Source organism: Gavialis gangeticus, unplaced genomic scaffold, assembly GCF_001723915.1.
Source record: "Gavialis gangeticus isolate Ggan-Ray unplaced genomic scaffold, GavGan_comp1, whole genome shotgun sequence".
Taxonomy (NCBI): domain Eukaryota; kingdom Metazoa; phylum Chordata; order Crocodylia; family Gavialidae; genus Gavialis; species Gavialis gangeticus.
Window position 1 is genome coordinate 30,924,218 of NW_017729030.1, and position 26,751 is coordinate 30,950,968.

At 40.3% G+C, this 26,751-nt stretch overlaps 1 protein-coding gene across 4 annotated transcripts in view; it reads left to right on the forward strand.

Moving 5' to 3' along the window:
- The window catches only part of BBS7 (Bardet-Biedl syndrome 7), a 57,805-nt gene that overhangs the window by 8,830 nt on the left and 22,224 nt on the right, over window positions 1-26,751 (forward strand). For 2 of the 4 annotated variants that reach the window (XM_019522070.1, XM_019522069.1), the window contains exons 7-17: window positions 1,996-2,112; window positions 3,256-3,386; window positions 4,455-4,539; window positions 5,781-5,883; window positions 11,637-11,829; window positions 13,066-13,140; window positions 16,005-16,070; window positions 19,330-19,469; window positions 20,303-20,467; window positions 23,350-23,459; window positions 23,563-23,666. In XM_019522070.1, the coding sequence (XP_019377615.1) occupies window positions 1,996-2,112; window positions 3,256-3,386; window positions 4,455-4,539; window positions 5,781-5,883; window positions 11,637-11,829; window positions 13,066-13,140; window positions 16,005-16,070; window positions 19,330-19,469; window positions 20,303-20,467; window positions 23,350-23,459; window positions 23,563-23,666 (1,289 nt within the window). Of the gene's footprint in view, window positions 1-1,995; window positions 2,113-3,255; window positions 3,387-4,454; window positions 4,540-5,780; window positions 5,884-11,636; window positions 11,830-13,065; window positions 13,141-16,004; window positions 16,071-19,329; window positions 19,470-20,302; window positions 20,468-20,611; window positions 21,571-23,349; window positions 23,460-23,562; window positions 23,667-26,751 lie in introns of those variants that run through there. The other 2 variants (XM_019522071.1, XM_019522073.1) reach the window with 2 other exon arrangements.

Below are 26,751 nucleotides of genomic sequence, written 5' to 3' on the forward strand. Positions count from 1 at the left end.
TTCCCCCGAGCACCACCAGGAGTGACCAAGAATAACAGTCACGAGCTGGCAGAGGGTAGGTTTAGGTTAGATATCAGGAGGCGCTACTTCACGGTCAGGGCTGCTAGGGTCTGGAACCAACTTCCAAGAGAAATGGTGCAGGCTCCTACCCTGGGGGTTTTTAAGGGGAGGTTAGATGAACACCTTGCTGGGGTCGTTTGACCCCAGTACTCTCCTGCCATGGCAGGGGGTCAGACTAGATGATCTGCTCAGGTCCCTTCTGACCCTAGAAACTATGAAACTATGAAGTAAAGTTATGGTCAAAGAACTTCAGGTAAAGGCAAATTAGAAATCCTTTGTTAGAGTTCCGTTATGTACAAGCTTTCTTTTTCATACAGACATTTTTCATAATGCTTTTTCAAGCATTAATTATTGCTAGAGGTATTGGGATACAGCATTTTTCCACTTTAGGCAATAGTAAGAAGATTTAAAGTTGGATGTTGTATCCAGAAGTATATAGCAGTCTCATATGCATTCTTTGGTGACACCTATAGAAATATGGAGCCAGAGGGTTGTTAGTTTCTTCCACATCTTTCTTTCTCTAATTCTGGTGCTCAGTTATACCATAGCCGCTTTATACCAGTCTGGCAATGTTAAAGCGGATCGTAAAGTGAATGGAAATTTCATTTACACTCACTCTAAGGCCTCTTTATTAATGAAATATGAAGAGATTTTACTACGCAAATGAGAATCAGGGCCTCATGTTTTTGGGTGGTCTTGGAATTCATTTCTTGAAGCATTTTTTGTTTGTTTTCTGCCACACTACATTTGTTTTTTGAAACACTGTATTTTAGTAAAGCCTGAAATTGTTCTTCAAAGACATCTGCAAGCAGGACATGAAGGTTTTTGGAATCAACCCAAATCTTTGGGAGGCCTTAGTAGGAGACAGGACAAAGTGGCACTCCCTTCTCAATCATGTAGTCCAACTTCATGACGAGAAATGGTCACTTGAATTACAACCAAAATGTGACCGAAGGAAACAGCCTGTCAGTACATGAGCCCCTAGCACTACGTATACCTTTGACCACTGTGGCAGGACCCTCAAGTCTAACAGGAGAAAATGCACCACCAGTCAGTAGAATAGCTGCAATATCAACCATCACTCACTGATGAACGGATGCCATAATAGTTCAACAAAATGCTGTTTCATTAGCTATCATTTGGTGGATCAGAGGGTTGAGAAGGGCTTCTGTTAAGCTGGGAATATGGAGGGAGGATCAAAACTAGTTTAAATTTTGTAAATTTAAAAAATGTCTAACTCAGTACTTTTGCTGATGCTTCCGATTGAATTGAGCACTGTAGGTCAAAAATAAATTAAGGCCATACATTCAACCTCATAGTCAAGTGTGTGGTACATGTAGCTTTTTTTCTAGTTGGACCATTTGAAAGCAGCATTGTGAATGGGAGGGAAAGCAATAGTTTCCATTTTAAATCCCCTTTCAACAGAAGCAGAATTTTGCATTCTGATCCAGTGAGATGAAGTAGTGATTCTAATGTATTTATTTGGTTTGGTTTGGTTTGGTTTTTTTATCCTTTGATATAGACATAGCTTATTTTAAAGATGGAGGGGATTTCTTTTGATAGTCCTTTCAGAATCTGAAAGCTCTACTTAAACTTTAATTGCATTGTATGTTCCTGTCTCGCTCTTTTTATACAAATGACTACTGAAGTTTGGTCAGTGAGGTATGTACAGAAGAACATCAGGCTTGAACAAATCATAGAAACAGCAGTAGTTCTGAACCTGTTTTCTAAGAGTCCTGTTCTGATTACCAGGGGTATTTTTTGTTTTACTTTGAAGTTTGATACCTTTACAAAATATTCAGATTCACAAAATGCAGAGTTCTGAGGGAAAACATTAAAGCAAATATTTGAAAGTGCTTAAAACTGTTCTGGGCGGTTTGTTCAATACCTGATAAACATAATGTACTGGTTCAAAGTTTTAATTTGTGTTCTTAGGTGATTCTGGAGAAGAAGTTTTGTTTGGAACATCTGATGGCAAACTTGGTCTTATTCAGTTTTCTCATTCATCTCCAGTTCATAAATGGGAAATCAGGAATGACAAGAAGAGAGGAGGTGTGTCACAGTAATCTCTTCACATATTTGGCATTTCACTATAACTAAGGCTTATGAAATAATCAGTAAATCTCGTTATGCTTATAGACATTTTGAAGAAATATAAACTTTGCTGGTATATTAGGGTAACATGAGTGAGTTTCAGTTTCTTGCTCTTGAGCTGCTTCTAAAGCAGCTTAGTTATTGTCTTCCTTTTCTTCTCTTGGTTACCTGGTACAGGTTATTTTCAGTTCTTTAATGTATTTCTGTTGTTATTAAATATTGTTCGGTGATTTTCATGAATAAACATGTTATATATATAAAATGTTTATCTGTAATAATAGTGGCTCTACTTATTAATGCTAACATAAATCATATTTCTCAGAAGGAGCAGTGATGTGAATTCTTCTTGAAGCAGAGATTATTGCTGTCTCTGTAATATTGATATTTGTTATTGATTTTTACATTGTCTATAATTTCAATCTGAGAACTGAACAAAGCTCTTTTTGAAACTGTATGCTGCTGTTTTTTAAATGGCCAGAAAATCTGCTTTATAGTATGTTTATTTCCTTTTAGGCTTAGAATTCTTACAGAACTCTCCAGCAGTTGTACCTTTGGAATAAGGAAAGACAAAAAACAGAATCTTGATCTCATCTAGTCACCTCATTGCAACCTAATTTTACACTTTGTCTCTTAAAATGTATCTTTATATAACTTTGTACTGTAGCTTCGTTTTTTCACATCTTACTAGGGACTGTAGCTAGCAACATCTGAGATGCTTCAAAGAGACCTGAATGTCAGGATTTGTGTTGGTTCTTTTTAGTAATTTTATATTAAATGCCTTTTTTATTCTTCTCTTGTCTGCACTATCTTTATGTGCTCATTACATTGCAATTTCTTATAAACAAAGGAAAAAGCATGTCACCTTTTTTAAAAGCCAGAAATGGCATTAGTAAAACCTTAACTAACCTTGGCTAACCAAGAATTATGTCAATGTAAGCTAAGCCATTAAAGCGCCAGGTGTGTGGGTTTCCCCCCCATGGACCGATATTTTTTTTGCTCCCCACTCCTAAGGTCCCAAATCATTAATTGAAATAAAACTGATAAAAAATGAATAGTTACCTGTTTGATCTTCAGAGGATGTCCTATTTTCTGTTGTCTTAGGTATCTTGTGTATAGATAGCTTTGACATTGTAGGAGACGGAGTTAAAGAATTACTTATCGGCCGAGATGATGGTATTTTAGAAGTATATACTTTTGACAGTACAAATGATCCTGTCCTTCGTTATGATCATGTAAGTTCATTTCAGGACATTGTCCTTTTCTTACAATGTAAAATACATCCTTTGCTTTAAATTATCAAAGAAATAATTTATAGTTTATTTTCTTCTTTTTATTTATGACTATAAATTAGTTGTACACAGTTGATGCATATTTGCACCATATACTGCTTTCACATTATCTTTCAGTCTTTGAAAATGAGTAAATATCCATTTGGTCTACATGGGATAATTATGTTCTTATGCGCTTTGTTAAATCTGTGCTTCATTTTAATTTTAGATGTGCTTAAAGTAGCAGTAACAAATAAGGTGAAGGTTTTACAAAATCTAAAGTTACTGCAAAAGGCTTTCGCTTTATATTTTAAAATGTGATGCGTTTCTGTGTGGTTGAAAACAGTAGTAAACTATTATAACAGAACCAGAAAGCATAACTGTCCATTCTCTTTCAAAATTGATTGAACTGCTAAAAGTATATTTTTGAAATTTTTTTCCCTTGTTATAGTTTAAGAAGTTTAGTTGCTAATTCTAGTTAAAAAAAATAACTCAAGTATGGAAAATCCATGAAGTTCCTGGCTAATTAAACTAATGAACCCTTGCATTGAGTGCTACTTGGATATAGCCATATTTGTTCTAATTATTAAAATGGTTGATTTAATTAATAATTACAGCTTCTGCCTTCCAACACATTCTGCTAATTACTGTTTGATGAATTAGATTGTTTGGGAAAAAAACAGTTACCAATACCTTTTCCAAATTACAGTAAGGAGTCAGCAACCTATGGCACACAGGCCACAACTTGGCCACAGCCATTATATCCAACCAATGGAGTTGTGGTGAATGGGGAGCTTCGGTGTCATTTTAGTGGTGGGGCAGGGAAAGAAAGCTTTGCCTGTGTGGTGGCTGGATGGTGGGAGAAGCAATGGTGACAGTGCTGTGGGGGGGAACAGTGGGATGGGTCATTATTTCTGTATCTGTGAATTGCTGTGAATCCAAATAGCCCTCCAGCAGTGCAAATTGAAAACAAGCATGTAAGCTCCTTCTAAAGTACCATATTTATAGAGTGTTTGTGTGATTTATTTGTAGGCATTGTCTGAAAGTATCACATCAGTCCAGGGTGGCTGTGTAGGGAAAGATGGGTATGATGAAATATTAGCATCCACATATTCTGGTAAGACATCTACTAAATGCTTACAGAGTTTTAGAACATTATAGTGTTTTAAGTATGCTGTGTTAATAGAGACAACTTTTTTTTTTAATTATCTATCCTGGTTACAAAAAGGACTTTCTGGTACAAATATATCTTTTAAAATACTTAAGCATTGGAATTTTTTTTCAATACATTTAAAGTTCATTGAAACCATATGATTTTTTGAGTACATTTTTTTGAAGGGTAACAAAGCAGCTGCTTATTGTATGCTTTAGGCAGATGTATACCCCAGTGATGACTGTGCCAAGCATGAAAAGTTTTATACTTGGTGAAATTGATTAAAATTCAGTTACATTGATATTATAAATATTGATGATTGTTATATTCCTTTCTTTTGTTTTCTTGTCACTCTAAATAGAGTCTCTCTCTCAGTAGTGATGAATCTTGCTAGATCTCTGGCACTTATTTTTTTTGTTCTTTTTGCTTCTTAGTGTTCTAGAGCTCACTAAAACAAATTTTTCTAAGTACACAAGATTTCTCTCAATGAAAACATCTCCTTTGATGTCAGCTGGCTCCTGGTAGCACTGCTTGGTTTATGACTGAGAAATGATAGCAAAAGTGGTCTGTGTTCTGGTTACTAGGGTTCCAGACATTAAAAGGCTGCTTTCTAAGTTACTGTAGAGGCTAAAAAATAGCCCTGAAACCTTACTTTTAAACCTAATAGTCAAAAACCTGCCATTTAATGTTGACTCAATGGCAGATCTATGCAGACACACAAAATATAAGTGTGCCTCTTGTGTATTCATTTCAGGCTTTGCATGATTGAAGGACTGTGGGACCTGTCTTCACCTATCAGCAAAACACTGCTGACTTAAGATAAAAATTGAACCCAAAATGCATTTCAGAGTATAAGGGCAGAGTATATGTATCATACATCACCTTTACTGCATTATGGTCACTAAAGCCAGCCTATCCATGGTGGTATAGGTACTTTTATCAGAAGAAAAATGTTAGCTGCTGATAAATGTGTTTGTATCCCTCTTCAGTTGGGGCTCTCAAAGTGCTGTATAACGAAGGTCCTGTTTACACAGTGGGAGATGGCTTGCCATGAAAATACATACCTGTATGTTCAGCAGAAACAGGAGTAAAACCAAGGTCTTTACTGTATCCAGTGACCTGTGTAGTGGACTGTTCTGTAGCGCTATGGCTATGTGGTTCAGTCATGACTTCTAACATAATATCTTTGTATGTTTATTGTTCAGGATGGGTAACAGGACTGACTACAGAGCCTGTCCATAGGGAAGGTGGATCTGGTGAAGAGCTAAAGATAAGTCAAGAAATGCAGAACAAGATTTCATCCTTAAGGTAATATAATTAAAAGGAAAATAGTAAAAGAGATCCAGGATAAACTAATATACATTAACTAGGGGAAATCATCCTCTGGAAATCAGCTTTCAAATTATATTTAGTGCAACATCTGAAATTATCAAAAGTACAAAAAGTATGAAATTATAGATATGTTGGCCATGTCCCCACAAGCAGGAGTGAGCAGTTGCCGCAGGGAAAGAAGTGGCATAAATACACAGCATATTTAAAAGTGGCATAAATGCCACTGCTTTTTGCGCTGGCAAATACACCTGCACGTGGGGCTAGCACAGAGAAAAATGCTTTGGATGAGGTAGGGGAGACTGGAGCCAGCACCTGGGCTAACCCCAGTAGCCTTACCTGACATCGTGGAGGCTTCCAGTTTCCTTACGTGGCATCCAGTTTTAGGCAGCACACACTGCTGCCACGTGCTGCCTCGCTTTTTTCTGGTATGGACTTTTTTGACACCGGGATTTTCTGGTGTAAAAAAACCCTGTCATGCTACAAATTAGCAGCATGGTGAAAGCATGCATGTGTGGAGCATGCAGTTTGTGGTACCACAGATGGGTCCGCAGTGCCACACATGCATCCTCATCTGGATGCACCTGTTGTGTGCAAGTGTGTCAATTTCTCTTATACCTCTGTCAGTCGTCTTTTGTAGTGAGTCTCTCTCTCTTTTCCTTGATTTGCTATTTTAGGGACTGTGGCTTAACCACATATCTCCAAAGTATTGAGAGCAGTGTTGGATTATGTCCTACCTCACTTGAGTTCATCAATCTATGAGTGGGAAGAATTGTAAGCCTCTCCTAAAATTGTTGAAGCATGGAAGTTCAGTTGGATTTTTTTTCAAAAAATTTTTATTTTTTGGCCCCCCTGGGGGCTTATTCAAGATATCAGATCCATTTTAAAACCTTGATTTTTTTTTTAAATGTATTCCTCTTTTCCCTAATGCATTCTTTGCTTCAGATGTGAACAAATGCTTTCATCCCTGATGGAGGTACACTCAGCTAAAGACTTTGATACCTATAAATCTTTCTCCAAAAAGGAACCAGAAGCACAGGCTTTCCTTTAGACCTGTTCTGCAAGAAGCCATTCTGGCTTGAGTCAGTTATCTTATTCTTTCCCGCTCTGATCAATGTGATCATTTCTTTGCCTCTTGCAAAGTTCTACCCTGGAAGGGGTTGTTCTTATGAAAGATACTTCATAAAGGATTATTACAGTGGCATTCTAAGGCAGGGGAGCTAAATTCTTCAAGGGAGCAGGGAAGGTATCTAGTTGTTTCAGCAGCTTCAAGAGTCTGTGTAGTGTAGAAAGGATTCTCAAGGATCTTGCCATTGGACCCAACCAGACCACAGTACAGTTGACTTCTTTGGATCCTATAGGTCCCTTGCGTTTGGGTTGGCTAAATTGAACATCTGCATTGAGTCACGCATGAGATCACCTGACAAAATCCCAATAAAACCCCCTTCACCTCAGTCAGTGGAGAAGAGAGTGGAAGGCTGAATTGTTCACAGTGCTGAGCTCTGAGATTTCACCTGTAGCATCCATTTGATTGGCATTTGAAATTTCTCTAGAGGTATTACTCCACTAATACCCAAAGGGTGCATCTACATGCGCAAATAATGCAAAGCAATTAAATGACTGTATTATTCTCCTGTGGAGTTAATTAGCTTACTCCAACCAAATGGGTGCATACGTAGACATGCAACATTTATGTGGAGCTAATTAGTCAACTCTGCAGTAAACTTCTGGTGTAGACATGCTGAGAGAGTCTTGATTCCAAAGAAGGGTATTTCCACTGTTGGATCTTAAAGTTCATGGGTCCTGCGGCAAATCTAAGCTTAGGGGTGGGTTTTGTTTCCCATTATTTGCCCAACTGGCAGCTTTCTAACCAGGGAAGTGGCATGTTTGACACTTGCACATAGGTAGCAGTTCTGTTTCCCCTGTCAAGTGAATATGCACATGTAGCATGTACCTGCTAAGTTGGCTGCGCAGTGGTGGGGCAGCTGTACAGCTACTTACATGTGCCCATTCAGAACGTATAAGTCCACCCAAGTCACAGTAACATAGTTGGCCAGAAACTCATGACTAACCAATATTAAATGCCAGAGTGGGAGTATCCTCTTACTTTATTTTTAGCCCTAAAAACAGAGTGGCTAGAGGATTGCTTAGGATGCATAGTACTTGGGCACTACGCCCTCCTTGCCAGGCACAGTGCTTTAACTGCCACAGGTCAGGCATTATTCAGTCCTTTCTCCAGCACTCCTTTTGAAGCTGGCCACTGGGCAGCAGAGGGAAATGTGAGGCCCAGAAGAAGAAAACAAGCTACAGCAGGGGTTGGAAACCCCTGGCACGCGAGGCCATTTTGCTTGGCACGCTGCAGCCAGCCCCGGCTCTGGGAAACTGCTGCCAGCAACGGAGCCCAGGCTGCTCCAAGCAGGACTTGCAACATCCCAGCAGCTTGCTGGAAGCAGCCCAGGATCCCAGCTGGTAGCAGCTCCCCAGAGCCAGGGCCAGCTGCAGCCGGAAGGCTCCAAACAACTGCACCAGGCTCCGGCACCAGCTCCATACCGGCACGTGCACCCACACCTCAGTGGGCGGTGGATGTGGGGCCTAAGGCAGCGCAGCCCTGGTCTCTCGCACACTCCCAGCATGGAGGTGATGAGCCTAGAACAGCTGTTTATAGCCAGCCCAGGCTCTGGGCAGTGGCAGCAAGGCTGTGCTGCCTCAGACCCTGCCCCATACCGAGGCGTGCCTGCTCACGCCGGTGCGGAGCTAGTGCCGGAGCCCAGCACAGCTGTTTGGAGCCTCCCAGCTGCAGCTAGCCCTGGCTCTGGGGAGCTGCTGCCAGCCAGGGTCCTGGGCTGCTCCCAGCAGGCAGCTGGGATGCTGCAAGCCCTGCTCGGAGCAGCCCAGGCTCCAGCAGCTACCCAAAGCCAGGGCAAGGGGCAGTAGGGCTGGGGGCAGGGGCTTTGGGTGGGGGGCAAGGGGCAGCAGGGCTGGGGGCCAAGGGCTTTGGGTGGGGGGCAAGGGGCACAAGCAGGGCATCGTGCCATGTACCCCTTGCCCTCATTTTGTTTTTCTGCCATGCCAGCACTCCGGCACCTTCCGAGGTAGGCGTTATGGTGTTTTTTGGCACTCCAGCCAAAAAATGTTTCCTACCCCTGAGCTAGAGGATGGGTGGCTCAATGATGTATCTGCCACAGTGGTAAGGAGCAGGCCCTGGCTTCTAGCATGGATCTTTGCTCCCAGTAAGGAAGAACCTTCTTTACTTCACTATTATCAATCTGTTTTATCCAATTCCCTAGTGAACACAAGGGGCAGTGGCCCAGATTCAAAAGGAGCCCTGGAAAGAGGTGAGGATAATGCTTAGTCTGTTGTGTGGTGATTAGACCATTGTGCTGGGAAGTTAGAAACACACAGGTTCAAACTCCCTTTGTGCAAGGGCGTCCCTAGAATCCAGGTCTCCTACTTTCTGGGCAGGTGCCCTTAATCTGTTTGCGACTAAGGCATGTGAAGATCCTCATCCTTTTTTCCAGACTCACATTCAGATACACTGACCAGTATGTATAAATGTAACTGATTGAACATATTCTATGCATCTTTTCCACACGGCAGAGACAGGACCAAAAATGGTGAGGTATGTGGCTAGAAAACTGCCATTTAGGCACACAAAGGGGAATGGAATTTGTCCGTTATTGGTGTAGTGTTCACTGGTAAGCAATGTGGGTTTCATCGCATTCGCTGAACTTACACTTTTAACATGAATCTGATTGGGGCTCAGGAATGTTTAGTTGTTTTTTAATGTCCTTTTAAACAGTTCAAATGTTGATATGCTCCAGGATACATTACATGAGGGTACTGTGCATGAAATAAGTACTGTGGTACTATCTACTGACCTAAAGTAAGATTGGGGCCCCACCATACTTGGAGTATGGAAACACCTAGAGACAGCGTGTCCTCCTTGATGAGTGTTTTACAACAGAAATAGATAAAAGCAAATCGAGTTAATGTGCCTGTCTCTTTTCCATGGTTATACGGGAAGTTTGTGTTCCAACCAGGAATTAGAAGTTACATGTTCTGATTCATAGTCTAGTGCTCTAACCTCTGGACCATATTGCCTTTCAAACCATCTTGGATTTTCTTTGATCCTCCACCTTCTGCATCATTGTCCTTTCTGAGGAGTAATTAAAGTAGTTTTATTTTCTTCTTTTCATAAATCTCTTCCTAAAAGTAAAGGCCCCCATGAAAAATACCTCAGCGTCTTCCTTCAGATTTCTTGTATCAGTAATTTGATCCACTTTAAAGAGGTGGAAAAACCAGTGAGAAACTCCTTAGAGATGTCCCCTTCTATTTTTATTTTCAGAGGATGTTCTTTTGTTGTCTTCTTTTTTCCAGTAATGCAGGCTTTATTTTACATATTTTGTGATGTACATATAGAAAGAACAGAAGATCATCTATCTGATCAATCAATAAGTGCCGTACTGGGTCAGACCAGTGGTCCATCTGCCTTGATATTCTGTCTCCGACAGCAGCAAAATAGATGCTTTAGAGAGAGAGCATGTGAACAGGGTATATCTAGAGCAGTAGTGCTCAACCCTGTCCAAGAGACCCAGGTCATCTGGCCTATGGGTCCAGAAATTTGGTGGATTGAGACTGGGGGCAGTGTTAATTGCTGCTCCCCCTGCTGCCAAATTTTGGAATCTATAGGCAGCCCTGCAGACTGGCTAACATGGCCCTGTGTGCTAGATCTGCTGGTACAGTTTTGTACCAGCTTGTGGAGTTGCTCTGGAGCCAGCTCAGGGACATGGTCTGATGTGTATGCATCCTGATCCACCCTGGTCTGTAGGACCATTAATCTTCATAAATTCATGATCCTCCATGAATTTATCTAGTCCTCTTTTGATCCTGGCTATACTGTCTGTCTCTGCAATCTCCTGTGGTAATGAGTTTTACATTCTATCATATCCCTCTTCAGCCTTCTCCTTTCCAAAATGAAGAGTCCTAGCCTTTTTAGTCTCTTGGTATGGCAGCTGCTTCATACCCCAATCATTTTGGTTGCCCTTCTCTGTACCTTTCTAATTCTACTACCTCCTTGCAGAGGTATGGAGAAGTTACAGTCTATGTTTTCACTGATATTTCATGTCAGGAATGCATTATATGTTTGGTGGAAAATGTCTTCCTACTTCCTCCAGAAATCACTGTACTTTGGCAAGACAGATTTCTAACATATATTTTCATATTTCATTACTAGATTAGATTATGAAAAAAATATTGCATCATATAACTTACAGAAAGGATACTGATCAATGGCAGTTTGTGCCCATAGGGGACAGGACAAGACATAATGGGCTTAAATTGAAACAGGGAAGATTTTGGTTAGATATTCAAAAGATCTTTGTAACAATGAAATGAGTTAAGCACTATAACTGATCACTTGTGAAATCTGTGTTTTTGAAGCTTTTTTTAACTGCAGAATAGACAAACATTTGTTTTAGAGGGATAATTCTGACCTGTAAAGGGAGTTGAACTAGATGATCTACTGAGATCCCTTCCAGCCCTATTTTTCTATTAAACTGAAGTCTAATGGAGGAGAGCTGGGAACTACCTAAAAAAGATAAAACTTTGTTAATAAGGAGAAAAGATAACAAAGATGAAGGTTGCAGGAAAATAGAACCAGTTTCTAGAGGAATTTTGTATTTAAAGTTGCCTCAAAACATTTATGCTTACATCTGACAGTTTTTGTTTCCCAGGAGTGAGTTGGAACATTTACAGATAAAGGTACTGCAAGAACGTGAAAAATACCAGCAGTCTTCCCGGTCCAGTACTGCTGTTTCAGCAGTACCTGCATTTAGTGTGAATGACAAGTTTACCTTAAATAAGGATGATGCCAGCTACAGCCTTATCTTAGAAGTGCAGACAGCTATTGATAATGTTTTGATACAGGTGAGAGTCTATTTATCAAATGTTTTTACATCTTAATACAACTTTTAAACCTCAGTAAGAACACTAATGTTTTTTGATGCTAGAAGATTTTTATCAGGGTCTACTTTTTATATGCCCCAAGTTCAGTTTTTAAGGACTTTTTATGTTAAAGGCTTTAGTGCTGATAATACAGGTTTATAGATATCTTGTTGTTATAAAGCAAAACTTCAATTTGTACTTATTGGAAAAAATATTGAAAAAAAATATTGGTATATAACTTTCCACATGCTTTAATAGAACAGCTAAAATTCAAGATTTTTTTTTAAGCAAGTGGAAAGCTATTATTTTGAATTCAAGTAAGATTCAGGTATTAAACAGTTGCCAGTAGGCTGGTATGGGACATATGGATTTGTTCCAGAGTTTTTTTTATTTCAAGAGTTGCAAAAGCAAAAAATAGTTAACAAAACAAACAAAACACAACACAACAAAACGTGGTCTTCACATAGAGTTGTAAAGTGATAGCAGTCTGTAGCGCCCATGTAGCTGTGGAATGTTGCAGTACAATAAATCTTCAGTATATGTAATTTTTGAAGAATGATGACACTTGATTTGATTTAGTAGTTAATAAATGATGACACTTGATTTAGTGGTTACAGATAAGCATTTAAAATTAATTATTCCTTTTATCATGTCAGCTGAATTGAATGTTGTCTTTGGTAGCCAGAAGAGAAGTTGATGCTGAGATAACTAGCTTTGGGGCACATCCAGGGAAAAAGTCTTATAAAAAGGTAGCCAGGAAGAACTGAAATTTAGGCGAGCTGTCCAGGTAAAAAAAAAAAAAAACCCACATTCCTATTGGTTCTTGGTGGACACATCTATTTTTTTAACGATCGATTGATATACAGGATCTTTCAGTACTTCCTCAGATAGAGCCTGTATTGGTGAAACCAATGTAATGTCTGTCTTGTTGCAGACTGACGAGATGGACATTACATTGGAGTTTTGTTCTAGTGTAAACCAGTTGAAAGACTAGTTTGGGATGTTCATGGCAGACTTAGAGCTAAAGATATCCAAATTATCCTAGTCTTAAAATGTAACAAATATGCTAAAAATGTATTTGATCTTTTACTTTTCTTGAATTAAGTTTATCAAACAATATTATTGCCCATTCTTCACTAACATAATTATGTACAATTAAGCAAGATAAATATGTTAAACTATGCTTTTTATTTGCCCTTCCCTTAATGTTCTGCACAGAGTGATGTCCCAATAGACCTACTGGATGTGGATAAAAATTCCGCTGTTGTTAGTTTTAGTGGCTGTGATTCTGAGGTAAGTGGAAGAGTAAGTTAAAGAAATCAGTTACTTCTACAGAGACTGCTTGATGAAAGCTACTATCAACTGGGCACATCTACTCTTTAGTCTAACATTAGTCCCAAGTCAGTCCACACACACAGTGTTACTGAGCTGTATGGCGTCTACATGTGTGTTACTGCACAGTAACTAATTGGGTGTAAATTTGATACCTGCATGATGCAGATATCAAATTTATGCTCAAGTTGGTGTAAGTCTAAAGTTAGTCCCAAGTCAGTCCACACACAGCATTAATGCACTTTAACACCTGCACATGTAGACGCTGGCCTATGCCCGCTTACTGTGCAGTAAATGTAAGCCAGTGTAAATGCATGTGTAGATATGCCCACTATGTATTAAAAATACATAGTTTAAAATGCTTGGAGTTAGAATACTTATTTGTTGGCTGAAAGAACTGAAATAAAATTGGGAGGGAGCAAGTTAAGATAATTCACTGTTGCTAGAGGCATAAAAATAGTAAGCATTCCATATACAATAATTTATTTATGAAAACGTATTACCCAAAGAGCAATATAGTTTCACATAAAGTAGGTTTTAAAATATTGTACCGACATGAAAGTCTTTTGTGTTTTAGAGATTACATGTTGGACTCCATACATTATTTTTACAGTTATATTTAATGTAACATCATTCCAGAAACTAAGTTAGCATTGTAAAGATCTTTTAAAGAGGGGTGGGGGGGTTGTCCATAGCTGTCTATTAAAAATTTAAGGTTTGTGAGTAACAAATTTGGCACATCAAAGGTTTGTCTTTAAGCTTACATAAATTAATGCTTGTTTTGAGCTTCTTAATCATTCTGTGTGATCATTACTTTAGCTAATGTCTCTTTTAGCCTACAGCATATTTTGACTTTTTTTTCCTTGCGCAGTTAGCATAATTTTAGCTTATCATTCGATACTTCCATGTGGTCCCAGGACTGGGACCAACAATCATCTATTTGTCAGTTCCAATCTGGGATGGCTTGGGTTCTGGGCTGCAGGCCACTTTCAGTGTGCTGGTTCATGGGAAACCCAGGAGTCTGGACTTCCCTTGCACTAGCAAGTAGTAATGACACCATTGGGATTTGATGCCTTATCCCAAAATAATGGGATGCCAAAATTTGATCCCAAAATAATGTGTTCTGCCATGCTACACATGCATGGCAGGACACATGATTGTTAGAACTGGGGATCAAATCCCATCTTGCCATTAAATGAATGTGTGCCAGTGGCCTTAGTTTCCTTCTCAAATATTCATTCCTTCTCCTAGGAGCATACTAAAGCTGATTCCAGGTTCCCACATGGCCACAGGACTGGGGCAGACAATTGTTGGTCCCAACCCTAGGATTTCATTTGGGCCAGTTCAAGACTTGAGTGCAATTCCAGATCTGGGATTGACAGTCAGCCAGCCCTGGGACTACATCAGATGTTCCAAATGGGGCTGGGACTGACAGTTGTATCAGCTAATTGCCAGTCCCAGCACTGGAGGCAATGCCAGACTTTGGTGTTGTCCCAGGGCTGGGACCAACAACCAGCTGATTGTCAGTCTCAGTCCTAGGACTGCACTGGGGCCAGCTCAAGACCAGTGTGGACTCAAGACCAGGACTACACCAGAGTCTTGAACCAGCTGTGATTTTCCTGCCACACAGTCAGTTTAAGGTGCAAACCAGCCACAAAAATGTTATATGTCTTTTGTGAAATACTTTTGTGGCTGGTTGGTTTCCTGTTTTGCTCCCTATTAACTCCTTGAAGGTGTGGAAGGGTTACTATTTATGGCATGATTAACAGGGTAATAACAATTTAATTGTAACATCTGCCAGGGGGTCTAACAGGCAACTATTTTTTTTCTTTTCTTTTTTTTAATTCTGCAGAATATAGTTTTCAGCCTTAATGCAGAGATTGAGCTTTATTGAGAGAGCTGGTTTTTAATACATAGTGGAGTTTTGGAGCCTTTGAAGTTAATAGGAATTATCGGCATCTCCAGTGGAGTCAAAATTCCATCCATTATGTTTTACCTTTTATGGGATAGTTTTGGTTAGATAGCAAAAACTGTTACTACTGTATTTACTCAAATCTATGGTGAGGTGTTTGTCCCTGCCCCCAGTCAGCACGGGAGGAAAAAACCCTCATCTTATATTCATGTACAAAGCAGGGAAGGGGGCACATGACTGCTGCAGCTCTGACTCCCACCTTGAGCCTGGTTCAGGACCAGGGTGAGACCCCTAGCAGAGTCCTGCCCCCCTCTCCACTTGCCTTTTTCAGTTTCTGCCCCCGCTGTACTCCTTTCTCCCCCTTTACTGTCAGGTGCAGCTCAGCTCTGGCTTGGGCTGGATTCCCTTCCAGGCACATAGTACATGAAAACTCTGTCCCCTGCCCAGCCAGTCAGCAGCATTGCTGCTGCTTTGTGGCATAGCAAGGGCTGTACTTCCACGTGCTGTGATCCATAAGCTAGGAGGGAACAGAGTCCAACCAGCATCTGACAGTAAGAAGGAGGGGGAGAAAGAGGCAGAGACTGTAAGGAGTGAGGGGAAAGGGTAAGAGATTGTGAGGAGAGAAGAGATTGTAAGGAGCTGGAGGGTGGAGGGGTGCAGGTGGCAGGGGGGCAGGAAGGCTGCAGTGGTGGGGCAGAGGGCAAGGGGGCTGCCTGACTGCTACAGACACTGCTTCTTCTGCTGTAGCAGTGGAGGGGACAAATTTAAAACAACCTTCCAATAATTAGATTCCATACCTGGAAAATTGTAGATTTAAGTAAATGCAGTATGTTTGCTTATATTTTGAAAACATTTTTATGAAACATTTTCACAAATCTGATTCTAAATTATTTATTTTGTGAATTGTTCATAGCCAAACAGCAACTTTCTCCTTGCAACTTACCGATGTCAAGCAAATACCACTAGACTGGAGCTTAAGGTAAGCTTTTGTAGGGTTACCATATTTCCAGTTCCAAAAAAGAGGACACTTGTCGTGGGGACACCTCACTCCCAACCCGCAGCCCGCTGCCCCTGTTGCTGCCCCTCACTCCTGATCCACAGACCCCTGGCCCTGCTGGTGCCCCTCACTCCCTGCTCACAGTCTCCCATGACCCCAGGCCAAGCTGGTGCCTCTCACTGCTAGCCCACAACCCCCTTGTTCCCCCCAGCCTTCTTGGAGGGGGCCTCCAGCTGCCCCCGTCTCAATCATGCTGAAATGCTGTGGCAGCTCTGGCTCCTGTGGGTGGCAGCACAGCGAGTCTGGCTCTGGCACAGGCTAGAGGGAGGAGGAGGGGATGTCTCTAGCACCCCATGCCCCAGGCTGGGGCTCCTGCACCATGCCAGGTAGCCTGGCTATGCCTTCGCCCACCTCTTCCTCCCTGGCAGCATCTCCCAGGTACCCCTTCCAGTGCTGAAGCCATCACACCTAGAAATCATTCCCCAGTGCCAGCAGACAACCATCCCCCGTCACACACCCATCCCCTTCACATTTCCCCACACCCAGACATTCCCCAAGCCCTGGCACTCTAACCCCTCCCCCATATGCTTACTTGGATGCAGCTGCCAGGACTGCTTTCACCCACCTACCAGGTACATGCTGGCCATGTGCGTGGGTGTGTGCGTGTGCACAGAAGCACGTGGTGCCCCTGCCTCCAATTGCCTTCCCCCGTTCCCACCAGCAGAGTGAAGCAAAATCCTGGACATTGGTTCAGATTTCAAAAAACTGCCCAAACGGAGATCAGAGGATCCAAAAAGAGGCCATGTCCAGGAAAACCCAGATGTATGGTAACCCTGTTTTAAAAATATGTTTTACCAAGAAAATATCAGTTGGTATATTGTGCTCTGTTTAAGGGAGCTTAAGTGCATGATGAACCCAGTGTGGCTACTGCTTGTTTACTAAGGAACCTTTAATCACTTGCATACCACCTCCTTTATGTGTGTGTACATGTGTCCACTTGGAAAATGGGTAGAGGAGGAGTGGGAAAAGGAGAAAGCTTTATATCTTTCCTGCAGCAGCCTGTCCCTTTGAAAAGAGAGGAAGAGATGAAATAATCTCTGGTGAGTCTAGAATTGGAATTTTACTTAATGTGGAACTTCAGACAAGGATGGGGAAGCGCTAAGGAGCAGAATTGTGAGTAGTGTGACTAAGTGGGCAGGTGAACTGGAGAAATAGACTACTGGTGTTTCAGAAGGGAAGGAAACTTCATCTTAAACGATATGCTTGCACAGTCTTTAGATCAAAGGAATGTCTAATTTTTTTAAATATTAAACTGTATATATACAAATGTGCAAAGCTCTGTAATTGCCATGGGGGAAATATGTGGGTGTCTTGGGGACTCTTTCTCTAGGGTTTTTTTTCCAATCAGTTTCTCAACACAGCAGACTTCTAAGTTGATAAGTTTTTTTTTTCTGCTTGTGTTTTTTCAGCAAGAAGACAGTTTCTTTCATTTCTTTTAAAATTTAAGCATATAGAGCACAGATTTTAACTTTTTTTTAAGGAGGGTTCAACAAATGGCCTTGTGGACAGTGTAATAGGGCCTTAGTAAGAGACCTGATTTCTCTTGCTAGCTCTGTTGTTGTCCTGCTTGATGACTTTGGGCAAGTCATTTAACTTCCTTGTGTTTCAGTGTCCTTATCTTTAATTGGGGGTAATATTTCTGACCACCTTTGTAAAATGCTGTGAGAGATGCTGATTATCACTTCAAGTGCCATCTACTTTCAACAGATATCCCAGCATAAATATTTGACAGTCCTTCTCTTTTCTCAAGATTGTGTTTTTGTTAGTTCTTTGAGATTTTTTTTAAATAAATGCCATGTGTCAGAACTCGTTCTTATTAGAATAGTTTTATGCCATTCCATGGATACAAAAGTACCCTAAAGATGAGCACTAGAGGATCTTCTCTGTAAAGGAGCTTTTCTTTTTGTAATTCTCATTAAAATCTAAGCACCTAACAAGCAATGAATTAAGGGCTTGAGACCTGATGCAAAATCCACTCAAGTTACTGGGAGTCTGTCCTTTCAATATACTTATTTTGCAGATGGAATACTGAGATGAGGAATAAAATAAATCAGGGGCATTTTTACACATGCTCCAGGAGGTGTAGACGGAACGCTTTAATTAGCGAGCTGTGCTAATTAAAAGCGCCTGAACATCACATGTATCAGCATCCCCCTGTGCTGAAAAATGGCGGCAGGGTGCTTTGAACGAAGCTCATAGAATGAGCTCATTCTATAAGCTTCAGTTCAAAGTGCCCCGTTGCCCTTTTGCAGTGCAGGGTCTCTGATGCATGTGACGTGGGAGGCTGCTGGAGTACCGTCATTTCCATGCTCCAGCAGACTCAGTTAATTAAGTCTGCTCTAATGTGCTGAATTTCTAGCATGACAGAACTGGCTCCCTGCACATCTACAGGAGCCCTTGAATTCAGGTTTTCCTGAGTCTCAATCTAGTGCTCTACCCACGCAAAACAGTGTTTATTTGCTTATCTGGCTTCCTCACCCATGTATAGCGCTGTGGATAGGACATTCTTTTTTCTTGGTGAGTCCCTTTGGGGTTGCTGGCAGCTGTTAGGCATTTAGACCATCCTAAGCAACAGATTGTATCATGAGGTTGGATTGGTGCAGAGTGATTTCAGGTGTTGGGATAGTACAAAAGTTTCTTTGCCCACCCACTTGTCCTTTGCCTCCTTTGCCCACCCACTTGTCAGCTGTTAAGTATTTCTTAACTGCAGCTGAGGATGTGATGTTGGTTCTTTTCTAAAATTCATGTGGGAAGGAATAATATTCTTATTATTCTTATTGTGAAGAGGTGCTACAAAAGTGAAAATGTAGAAGGGTCTTCTGTCATTAAAGTACATAGAATATAGTTTGTAAAAGAACAACAGAAAACCCTACATAGTACACTAAAGAACTACAAAACGTTCTACAAACACTTGCATCCTGGGCACAGGTATCAAAGCCAATTAATTTTATTTTCTTCCATAAAAAATCTGTGCCAGTTAAGCAGTTCCTCGATGGACATTATTGAATCTACATTTGGAAAAGTTTTAGAATTGCTCTTTTTAAGATGGGTACTGTGTTAGTGAACCAAAACAGTGTTTTCCGTAGATTTTTTAAGAACTTTAAGTTTTGATAAAATACAGAGGATTTACATTCTGATCAATTACTAAGTAGTCTCCTCCTTATTTTGTTTATTGATGTAGATTCGATCAATTGAAGGCCAGTATGGAATACTACAAGCATATGTAACGCCAAGAATTCAGCCAAAAACTTGCCAAGTTCGCCAATATCAGATTAAACCACTTTCACTTCATCAACGAACTCACTCTATTGATCATGACAGGTATTTGCAAACAAAGAGCAGTCATTTTTTGAGAAACTAATACAATCTAATTGAAGTATTGTATAAGAATTGACTTTGTAAATTGCAACAATCTTTCTAACATCTGATTATAAAATTTGTATAGCAAATCTCTTCTCTCTTAATTTCCTGTTTTTGAATAGTCTTCTGCCACACCTCAATCAACCCAAAAACATCCAGATTTCTGCTTTCTTATGTTCCATTCAGGAATTACAAGTGTATCCAGTTGTACTTAATCTCTTCACCCACAATTTAGTACCTTAAATCACTGCCAGTTCATTGCTTACTTTAAAAGCTAGAGGAACCATGAATTAAATTACATGTTCTGGCTTCAGATGCTAATGGACACTTCTCCCTGTACTATCCATTATGCCTGACTTATAACATATTACTTCTGCAAGAATGGCTTTGATTTTTAAAGAACTAGACTATCTGACCATAAGATTTCTTCACTGTCAATTTATTTCCTCACTTACAAGCCTAATAAATTTTTTGTTTCAAGTTTTTAAAAATAAAAACTACCTGTTTTCCCAGTTGTAACTCATCTGGAGTAAAAAGGTTCAAATAATTACATATGCAGATGCTTCGCATAGAACTTTGTGCTGAACTACTGTAGGCTGACTGTAATGGTTTAGTTTACTGGAAGCTAGAATGAGACCTGACTTTCAGAATAATGCTCATGTTTAAAACAAAAGGTAAAGAAAAATGCCATATGAAAATTAAAACTATCTTCAGTTGGACAGCTTTTCCAACGACAATATTGTTAACTAACATACTAAACTAATGACTTTATTTCTGCTTCCATAATATCATAGACCTATGAACACACTGACACTAAAAGGCCAGTTCAGTTTTGCTGAAATTCACTCCTGGGTTGTGTTTTGCCTGCCTGAAGTCCCTGAAAAAACTCCAGCGGGAGAGTGTATCACCTTTTATTTTCAGAACACCTTTTTGGATACACAGCTTGAAAGTACTTACAGGTAAAATGTAATTAATAGGTCACATTGTGACTTCACTGTGTGTAATTAAATATATATGGAAATGGAAAGCCATATTGTCCCCTAAGTAGTATTTTTTGTCTTAGGGAATTGCTCACAGATTTTTCACTTTGTTATTTTTTTCAGAAGCAGAGGAAAAGAGGTTACTGTCCACCATCCAGTGAAACAAGAAAAGGGTTTAGGCCCTCAAATTTGCAGATGAGGGAATTGCCCAGGGTCAGTTGTAGAGGAACTACATATCATTATGGTGCTTCCTTGAAACCCAGCCTTCATACAGGCAAGGTTCTTTGAGCAAATGTGATATCTTGTATTAGACCAACTGAATAAAAGATAAAAGATACGACATCTGCTCAAAGAACCTTGCCTGCCTATGTCCTTAGACCAACACTGCTACAACCAAAAACCCAGCCTTCATATAGGATTTTTTCTGTCAGAACTTGTCCTGGATGTCACTTCCACCTTCCTCACTTTGGGGTTCAAAGCAGGTAGTGGCACATAATGATACAGACAGCGTTATTTTGCATTTTTCATGCAAGGTTAAGATGCATTGTAGTACAAAGTAGTCTTGGCCCTCCTGCCCAATGTTTGTGGGGCATCGGCAGAGAGAAATGAAGCAAAATTCAGGATCACCAAAGAATCTGAGCCATTCTGAAACGCATCCTGCCCTTTTCAATGTGTTCACTACCGATCTTTCCATTTTGAGTACCATCCTATCTCAGTTCCTTTAGTCATATTCAGGACATTCTTTCTTTAAAGTCAATGAAAATTTTTTTGCACAAGGACTGCCTGATATGGCTCTTCGTCAGTGCCATACTGTAATTCGAAAACCTTTCAAAATGTAGTAGGTTTTCTTTAAAGCAGGGTGTTGAAGATACGGCCTATGAGCCAGATCCGGTCTGTAGAGCCACATCATCTAGCCACAAGTGCTGCCTGTGGGTCCCAGAGCCAGGGCCATCCCTGAGGGGGTGCTAATCAGGGTTACTGCCCTGGGTCCTGCGGAACTGGGCGGAGCAGCCATGGCAATTCTGTGCCACCTCCGGCTTTGTATCCAGTCGCTTGCTCCCCACCCCACCACTGCCAATGGTGGCAGCTTCTTTGGATCTGGGGTGCATGGGATCAGAGCGGGGCCCCACATGGGCTGATTTGCCCCAGGCCCTGCACCCTGCTTGGGTCAGCTGTGCCCACAGCGGCAGGTCCAGGAGAGCCAGAGAAGCTGTGCTGCACATAGCAGTGGCAGCAGCTCCAGAGCTGTGCAGCAGGGCCCTACTGCAGCAGCAGTTCTAGGGCTGCCACTCCACTACTCAAGGATGTGAGCACAAACATTTCAGATCTGGAATGTGCAGGCCAGTGCAGCCTGCAGACTGGCCCCTCATCTGGCCTGTTGGGCCGGCTGCGTTTGACACCTTTCCTCTAACAATATGATAATTTAAAATAATCTGATATGACGAATTATGGTGGCATTGATGTACTTTACATGAAACCTTGTTATAGTATACACAATCCTGAGAGATGCCCAAGTTCCATGTTTAGCTTTTTTCAAAAGTAACTGGCCAATTGTAGCAAAATTATCCTCTAAATCACTCTCAAAATCACTTTTCCACTCTGGTAACAAGTAATATATGCTGTTATCCTTATGATTTTAATGGCCATCTTCTTAAAATTTTTCTTCATGAGAAGATTTGTAAATAAAACCTCCTCTCCTTTTTGCAACTGCCATAGGATGGATCAGCTTTCAGCACTGAGAGTAGTGTTCTCTTCTCAGTGAATTAATTAGCACACTTTACCTGACTACTGTAAATTATCCTACAGTATAGAAGCTGGGAATATTTTGTTATTTTTCTGGTTAGGTAGATTACAACTTGGATATACAATGTATAATAAACAGTGTTTTTATATAAAAGATGCAAAAAGTGTTTTGATTTCCTCACTTTTTTAATCTAAAATGAGACTCATATTGGAACTTGTAGTTATAGTTAAGCCCAAATTGTCAATTAAAGAACAAAGGTACATTAAAAGAAAAAGTTGTCCAAGTCTATATATTACTTTGTGTTCAAGATTATACAGGTAAGGAAAACTGCTTCCTCTGTTGCATGGGAAGTTTAAACTTGGGGATGGCAACAGAGTGTGCTATTGCCAGTGACAAAACTGAGCTCTGAATGGATGGGGTGATAAGAGAGGCAACCATTTTTAGTGGTGTCTTTAATTGGACCAGCTGTATAGTTGGGTCAGTGCTTGGCCTGAAGTTGATTAGACCTGAGGAAGGGCACTTGATGTCCAAACACTTGTTCAACAGTTTTTCCATATACAGTTGGCCCAATAAAAGATATCCCTAAAAATCCTTGCCTCTCATACATTTTCTAGACAATCATGGCACGAACAACACTCCAATCCTAAGGTGATAAGATCATTTTTATGCAGTCTCCTGCCATTTAGTGTGTGGAGCAACTTTAGTTGCTTTGATGATCTCTTTATCAAGTTACACTTTACTAGCTGGGGCAGCTCTTTTCAGAGTAGGGATTGTGATTCAAGGAGCCTGAAATTTCTAAATGGAGCCTCATGGAACTAAATGCTCTGAGTCCTGTTCCAGTCTTGGTGAAGTTGCTGTATTTCAGTCTTTCCCTTCCAAGGGGTAATTATGTGCTCACAGTTTCCCCAGACCAGCTGAGTTGTGTTAAGTCTCCTGCTCTAAATTACAGACACTTGAACGGTTACCACTGTATGAGAGTACATAAAAATGCGTAAGTGTGTAAATGGCTCATAACTGGAAGAAGGTTTGGGAATGCTGAGGTAGAGGATAAAACCTGTTTAGCACTATAAATTGGAGAAAGGTCAGGTTTACTGCTCTCTGAATCTATTTTTTGCAGAAAAGGGGAAGGTTTTTTCAAATCAGACAACATATCCACCATATCCATTCTAAAAGATGTACTCTCCAAAGAAGCTACCAAAAGGAAAATTAATCTCAGTATATCATATGGTAAGACTTTTTTTTCTCTTCTACTTCATTTAGTTATTTTGGAGTTTTAAGCATTTCATCTTATTTTTCTTACATGTTCTTTTCTTTTTTTTGCTTCTATCAGATATAAATGAAATTTCTGTGAACCACACACTAAAGTTAATCCACCCAAAACTAGAATACCAACTGCTATTGGCGAAGAAAGTCCAGTTGATAGATGCTTTAAAAGTAAGTTTCTGAGAACTCCTATTCAGGAAGCTTTTTTACAGATATGGGAGCAGGGAGTTTTAGGTTAGCAGCTGCCAAGCTCTATCTGATCTGTCAGACAGATTGAAAGATGGGGTCTGCTATATTTACATATCTAGGACTGCTTTTCACTTGTATTAGTCATCCAAGGCATTTACTAATAAAAGTGTACCCACCTCCCAATATCATAGTTTAACTAATGAGTACCTGTTTTGATGATTGATCCATTATTGGTGACAGTTTGTTTAAATGTGGCCTGGTTGTCTCTTTCCTTTCTTCCACCACTCTGTTTTAACACTAGTATTCCAGCTTCCTGCTTTTTTTTAATCATTTATCCCAGAGCAAACAGACCTTAATAAACATAAAGGTGATCGTTTGCAACACAGGGGGCACTTTTACATGCGCTCATGAAGCAACAGAGATGCCACTTCAATTAGAGCAGCTCCAAGAGCCACTCTAATTAAAGCACCACTGCATATGGTGTATCAGCATCCCCATATTTAAAAATGGCAGCAGGGATGCTTGAACTAAAGCTCATTCAATGAGCTTCAGATAAAGCATCCTTGCTGCCATTTTTAAGCATGGGGATGCTGATGCACAAGACACAGAAGGCTGCTGGAGCGTGGCAGTTGCCATGCTCTAGCAGACTCCATTAACTGAGTCAGCTCAGACAGGCTGGAATTCCAGTGCATCAGAGCAGCCTCTATGCTCATGTATAGGTGCCCAAGATGAACTAATGCTCTTTTGTTTGGGATTCTGCCCCAGCTATCTAAGGTAAACATCTTGGTAATTTTTAGAGATGAGAGAATCTAAATTGGGTTAATGACTGAAGACATTTTCAAGCCATCATCTGAATTTTGTAAACTCCATTCCATTCTAATCTAAAAGCAGGGATTGTATCTTGAGCTTCAAAGTAATAGAAACTAGTTTTTTTCACGTAGAGTGTTAGATTGAATAGGGATCCATTATGCTGCAATATCTAAAGGAAACAGTGCTATACTCTAGTATTGTCATGTCAGATACATGTTTATCCTGCCTTTTTGACAGATACAGATTCCATAAAATCTAAGTTCTAATTTTAAAATTAAAAAAGTTCTTAATTCAGAATATGACAAACATTTCATTTAAAAATATGAATATAAGCCAGATAGCCTTAAAAAGTAGCAAGATGTGTTAACTGTCCCACATCTACCTCAGTGTAGTGTTAATTCAGATCCTTTGAGAAGATTTTGAGAACACAAGGAATAAGGGGAATTCCTAGGCCTCAACAACTTCAGGTATTTAAGGGAAGAGATACAGGGAAAAGAGTCTGCATAAATGCTGTTCCCCTTAGTATCTCCTCTATGTCAGTCTGATGGAAAATACTAGGCTAGATGGGATTGATATTCTTGGGTTCTTGTTTTATGAGCCAGATTATCAAAGTTAAATTTTTACTTTCTGTTTATAGTTGTCACAAGTGTGCGCCTAGGTCAGGAAAATGCATGAGCAAATAATGAAATCAACAATGGGCAGTATGAGATTCCTAACACTCCCTGCATCAGTTTCTCTGCTTTTAGTTATTGAACACAAGACTATAAACTTATGGGCCGTCTTTGTATAAGGTATTCTCTGCATTACAAAATCTGCTCTGAATCCAGGGTACCCTTAGTTAGAACACTAACCAACGCCTGCAGATCACAATTAAAGCTGTAATTCAGCTCTCCTCCAGTGGAAAGAATGTGAAATCCAGAGACTGAAAGTCAAACATAGAGGACACGCACAAGATGGCCATATACCCACACAAAAATAGGAGCAAGTGATGCACAGTAATCCTGCAGTGGGGTGTGGAAGCCCTCAAAACAAATGTTGAAAGGGGAGAACTAGGAGCATGTAAGTGGAAGAAGGGGTGCTTGGGTACTATCTGGTGGAAGGTAGGACAAAGTGAAGAAAGGAGAGGGGGTATCTTGGTATTTAAATTCCCTCTACCATCCCAGAGCAGCTGGCAGTACCTGTTAAAAACAGTCATCAGTAAAAGTTAAAATTACCACTCTTTCAGCTTCTTGGTGGCTGTGATGGGGAAGTAAGTATCTGTTAAGTATTCTGCCTCGGGCTTCCTTTTCTCCCTGACAAAATTCTGCTTTTATGTGCTACTGTTCATAAATTTCTCAAACAGCAGCAGACCACAAGGGACAGGATTGCTGCTTGTTTCACTGCAGTATGGAGGGCTGTGATTTTGATCAGCGTTTCATAGCTCCAAGAGTCTTGTTCATTTCACTCTGTTTCTAAAAGCAAATTTAGAAAAGGCAAAGCATGGAGCTACTTCTGCAGATTTTGGAAAGACACCATTGCATTGGTTTTACATTTCAAACGTATCTTTCACATGCATGCTAGAGGCTATATTTTAATGGAAAATTTTAAGTTCTATAAAAAATGATGGTTTGTCTCCTTCGGGCTAGTCAGCAAGTGGATTTTGAATCATATTTGAGAACTGTCACTGCTATGAGCTCAGTCTGGCATCTGAATCTGGGTTTTCTTTGATTGCTTTCTCAGCAATAAGGGTTTTTTATCAGAACATTGCTAACAATTTGGTTGATTTATCAGTCAGAAAGGAACCTGGCTTCCTTTCCTATCACTGTGTTTTGGTTCTAAAGAATGAACAGAAGTTGTGAAGCAAAAATTTGTGGCAGAAGCTATGGCTTTGATAATATATGTAGATTTTTTTTTTTAACAATAACGTTCCTTTAACATCCAACTGAGATAAAAGGGAATAGTTAACCTCTCTCAGTGCTATAGTTTCTACCTGGAGGTGCAACCAGTACTGCACCAAGTCATATCCAGGGTGTTTCTTCAATCATAAATCAGGATTGTTTCTTATTTAAAGAAATTTTAAAATTAGAGGAAAAAGATGAAATCGCTGGAGCAGGGTTGGTGTGGAAAAAGGCCAGTGAGGACTAGTTCAGAATGTTCTCAGATACTGAGAAGAGTGTAAGCAACTCCCCTTTTCTTGTTTTTAAATCATGCACACACATAGCTTAGTCAGCTTTTAAACAGGAGTTTCAGGTACTACATTTGTCTATGCACCCCCTCC